Here is a 4,716-nt window from a genome sequence, read left to right on the forward strand (position 1 = left end):
ATGGACACCCATTCCCAGAGCTAAAACAGCCAGGGAGGCTGCAAGCGGGAAAGAAAGTGCATGAGAGGCCCCAGCAGAGCTGGGAGGGAGAGCTGCCTTCCTGCAATTCTCAGCAGAGGCAAACAATCCCATCCTGGCTCCTGCAGGCCGTGTTCCCCATCTTGACTGGCTCCGTGGTCAGGTAAGGCGTGCTCCAGGCAGTCCTATTACAACAGCCCCCACCCTGCCCTCCATGCTTTTCATGGGTTTGATTAGGCAATCAGGTTCATAAACTAGATTAGATTTTCCAAATTTCAGCCTTTTCAGCTAAAATTGGAAAAAAACAGGTCCTCTGCTTAGTGCCATGGGTGGTTTCTGAACCAGTCATTTCCTCCCCTGTAGGTTAATTGCTGAAGTCAAAAGGTTCAGTCCCCAGGGGGCTGTGCAGATACTGGAGGCGCAGACCTTAGGGTTGGATGACTAATACTAGAAAACTAAAGCTAGAGAGACAGAGACACACTTTCCCCATGTAGCCAGGCATTGCACACCCATCAAATCTCTTAACCCCCTTGTAGGTTAAAAATACCCAGGTTCCTGAATCTGCTTCGTCCAATATCCCTGTCCTCCACTCACCTGTAGTTACTGCACCTCTTACAAAGTGCAAGGAAAATCTTGGTCTCAGCTCAGAATTACAATTTATTGATCTATAGCAGTAACACAGCAAAGTACGGAGAAAGGAGGAAGTGGGTTTGATCCTTTTCAAAGTAAGAGATCGAGGGGAAAAGGTTGGAGTAAGATTAGGTTAGCTTTTACTTTCTTGTGCTTTACGGCTTCTCTGATCTTCGCCAGGACACAGCCCAGGGTAAGTCACTCTGGCTCACACCAGGCTGTGGGAATAACTCGTCACAGATTTCCATTGCACTGGATGATGCCTTAGGCATTCTGGACTGAGGGCAAAAAAAGATGAGAGAACAGCTTGCTGCCATGGGGACAACCTCTTCATTCTATATTCAAGCAAAACCTGAACAAGGGCATTTTAAATGAATCTATGTGGGGAGCATAGCAGCTATTGCTGCTTTGCTCAAAGGCACCATGACATTAGTAGATTCTATCTGGAAACTGAAGTATGGACTTCTTTAAGCAAAAAAAAATAACTGGAGAGCAAGCAGCCGTCATTCCAATGCCCCAATCTCTTTCTATGTAGGTTGGAAACTTTGAAAGGAGGATCCAAACCACGTTTCTGACAGTAAGGCTTACTGAAACACAGTGCATGGGAAATTGTGAAAGTTGGTTTGACTGGGGGTCAGTCTCTGAATAACTCTTTTTGCTTTGCTTCATGATATTCAGCCATCTGTACCAATCTGGGATGTCTTTTCACGAAGCTCTTTTATCGCTGGACTCCATCTCACTGGAAAGTCTTCATGCAAACTAAATTGAGAAAATGACAGCAATGGTGCCCAAACATTTCAGGCAGTAAAAGCGTAAACACAGTAAAAAAATAAAATAATAAAAAAAGAAAACCATCTCAGTAGCTTCCCAAATCTGGACTTCTGGGGAATCCTCAATGTTCAGCATTAAAAGTCACCAGATGTTTCTTCTAGAGGACATAAAAAGCAATGATGTGTTAACAAAAAGGACATGCCATGCTTCCCTGTTACCTTGCACAATTTATTTCCATAGGTTAACCCGGAAAAGAGGGACCAATAACTCTGGTACTAGTCCTGATTGCTCTAAAGCCCTCCAAGGACCCGTCCTTAACTCCCTGATCACAGAATCATAAAATCATGGAATTGTTTGGGTTGGAAAAGCCCTTTAAGATCACCAAGCCCAACTGTTCCCCTAACCCTGCCATCCCACCACTAAACCCTGGCCCTAAGCACCACATCTGCCCGGCTTTTAAATACCCCCCCAGGGATGGGGACTCGACCCCTGCCCTGGGCAGCCCCTTCCAGTGCTTGACACCCCTTTCAGGGAAGAAATTTTTCCCAATGTCCATCCTAAACCTCCCATGTTGCAACTTGAGGCCATTTCCTCTCATCCCATCACTCGTTACTTGGGAAAAGAGACTGACGCCCTCCTTGCTACGACCTCCTTTCAGGAGCAACAAATGCAAGGAAGTCCATGTATCTGAGAGAGCTGAAGTTATCATTCCCCATAGTTGTTGTTGGCACAGTCCCTACAAAAAAGCCCTACTGTTGTCATCTGCATTTCATAAATTTTCAGCATACTAAATTTAATTTCTAACTTTTCTGCACTCCTATAGCCTTCCTTGTACATGTATCACTTGCTGCACAAGCATCACTTCTATCATAACCATCCACAAGAGGTCTACAATGAACATATGAATGTGATCCTACAAGTCTCGCTTTTTCTGGCACCATGAAGATGGAATTTACGGTTGTACCCTGCCACACTGTCAGGCTGATAATCCCATAGCCCTGCAGAGAATATAGTGACCCATTCTCATGGAGAGTGGGAGCTGACTGCAGACGGAGCTGTCAGCTCCTAATGATTGCTGTTAGCTGCAGAGATTTGTTCCTTCCCACAGCCTGGAAAGCATCACAAGAGCATGGCAGGGCCTGGTCATCAGAGTGAAGGGAATACGATATTCTGTTAGGAAAATGTGTGGCCCTGAGGCACTGAAGCAGCCCACCTTTCCCGGGGAGAGCCACTCTTGCCTCCACCTACTGCCCAGGGATTTCAGAGACCACTTTGGAAGAAAAGCATTGAACCTCAAGAACTTCAGAAATCCTGAAGGCAGCTGAGGGAAATACTGTAAATATAGGCAAAGACTCTCCTAGCAAGAGTCAAACTCCACAGTCTCTTCCATAAAGTGGGAATCTCTACTCAAGTGCAGTCCTGCTTTTGGTCTGACCAGGATATGCCAACAGCCTGCTTGGAGCTGTGCAGAAGACAGAGCAACCGCCTAGACAGAAAGGCTGGCCACCCCGATCCAGGCATCGCTTCCCATGTAGAAAAGCAGGGGCATCAACAGCGAAGAGCTAAACTGAAAAGTTAATCAGAAAAATCCCAGAGCAGTGCACTGAGCTTGGTCTTGCAATGCCAATGCTGGAAAATCTGCCTGCTGAAGGAGCTACTCCCAGCGGAGCCGAAGGAACGGAGCATCTAAACATGTGCTAGACGTGTGTTCAGACTTGCGTGAGGCAGCTCTGGCTTGGCGCCTCAGGGCCTGGTTATCTCATGTGTGTACAGGCACGCTGCCTTTGGAAGCACATACCTTGCTCTGTAACTTCCTCGCTCCTCTTCGACTTCCAGGCCCTGAGGTCCAGCTTCGGGATGCGGCTGCAGCTCACAAAGCCACAAGGGTATCTGTTAGCCTGGAAGATATGTCTTGCTACTTTAGAGATGTGGGTGTTGTCGCATATTATTCGTGACAAGGAGATTTTGGCCAGTGAAGCGCGCTGCTGAGGGGTGAAAACCCCCTTGTTCTCCCACCAAAACCTGCAGGAGAAAGAAGACGACACAACAGATTTTTGCCTTCTGGCCTCTTCATGTTCAAGACTCCTGCACCATTATCTCCCATTAACACCAATAACACATTTCCTTTGCCAAGAACAAATTGAAATTTCTGTTATTTAAATCTAGAGCCCTGACTCACCAGCTGGATTATTTAACTTGCTTTTCTGCCACGGGCATGTAATAACGATGCAATTGAATTAAAGCCTTGCCCTGTGCTGCCTCGAATAAGGCACAGGCACCCTCTTTCAATAGAAGGGTCTGCACATGCTCTGCATGGACTGTGATTACATCCACATGATTGCCATGCTGGAACCAGCCCTATAATTACTCTCTTTAAAAAAAAAAGGGGTACTTGCATCCTGCTGTAAGATTATAGATGTGCAGTGGACTGCTTGCCTTTAAGCTCCTGATACTGGGGTTTGAGCTCATAGTAAGCCTCTCTACACAGAAAAGTTTCCCAGAAGCACTGCTCATGACCCCATTTTCAGGCACCATTGCTAGCGCTTCAGAAATGCAGCTTAAAATGGGGCACATAACCCACTTCCGCACCTGATGCCCCTGAGCAACTTCAAGGAGGAGGACTTCAGGAGTGTTGAAAGCACAATGCTGCTCAGGTGATTTTGTCTGGCAAGCAAACCCCAACCCACCCAAATCCTGGTGCAAGCAAAGCCCAAAACATGTCAGACCACAGGGTTCCAATTCAGAACTGGGGTGGGAGGGAGAAATAGTGAAAAATCATCTCTAAGCCCCCTGAGACGTGCATAGGACGCTGCAATGGTGCAAGGTGGGCAGATGTCTGACTTTCGCAGGGCAGAGCAGCCCAGAAGGAGCAGTCCCACAGAGATGGGACAGGGATGCTGCCAAGTGCCGGGGAAGCAGCTTGGGTTGAGCTGGGACTTAACCAAGAGAGAAGAATCAATCTCCTTGACTCACTGCAAAGCCTGAAAGCGCGTTAAGTCCTTCAGCAGCATCCCTTGGTCTGCAGGCAAATTTTCAAAACTACCCAAAGCATCTGCCACCACATCAGCAGATGCTGAGCACCTCCTCTCAGCCCAAGCCATTTAGGCTGATTAAACCTGGCAGCTTTTTTTCCTAACTGGTGAAGTCAATCCATGTAGATCCTGGTTTTTCCACCTTTAGAGCTGTATCTGTTTTTCTTGTTACGGTATTTACACGTTTCCCTGTGCTGGAGGGGGCTGCTGTTTGAACGCAGGGTTAATACGGGCCTCCTTGAAACCACTTATCTGAAGGAGGGAA

The 4,716-nt window shown here is 47.2% G+C and overlaps 1 protein-coding gene across 1 annotated transcript in view; it reads right to left on the reverse strand.

Moving 5' to 3' along the window:
• Positions 1-1,496: 1,496 nt before the first annotated feature.
• MPO (myeloperoxidase) overlaps positions 1,497-4,716 on the reverse strand; it is a 34,108-nt gene continuing 30,888 nt past the window's right edge. Inside the window, exons 13-14 of the mRNA XM_035900567.1 lie at positions 3,218-3,441; positions 1,497-1,576 (exon numbers count right to left, since the gene is read on the reverse strand). Coding sequence (XP_035756460.1) covers positions 1,554-1,576; positions 3,218-3,441 — 247 coding nt within the window. The 3' untranslated portion in view covers positions 1,497-1,553. The remainder of the gene's footprint in view (positions 1,577-3,217; positions 3,442-4,716) is intronic.

This window comes from Egretta garzetta, unplaced genomic scaffold (assembly GCF_000687185.1).
Source record: "Egretta garzetta isolate BGI_Z169 unplaced genomic scaffold, ASM68718v1 scaffold108, whole genome shotgun sequence".
NCBI lineage: Eukaryota > Metazoa > Chordata > Aves > Pelecaniformes > Ardeidae > Egretta > Egretta garzetta.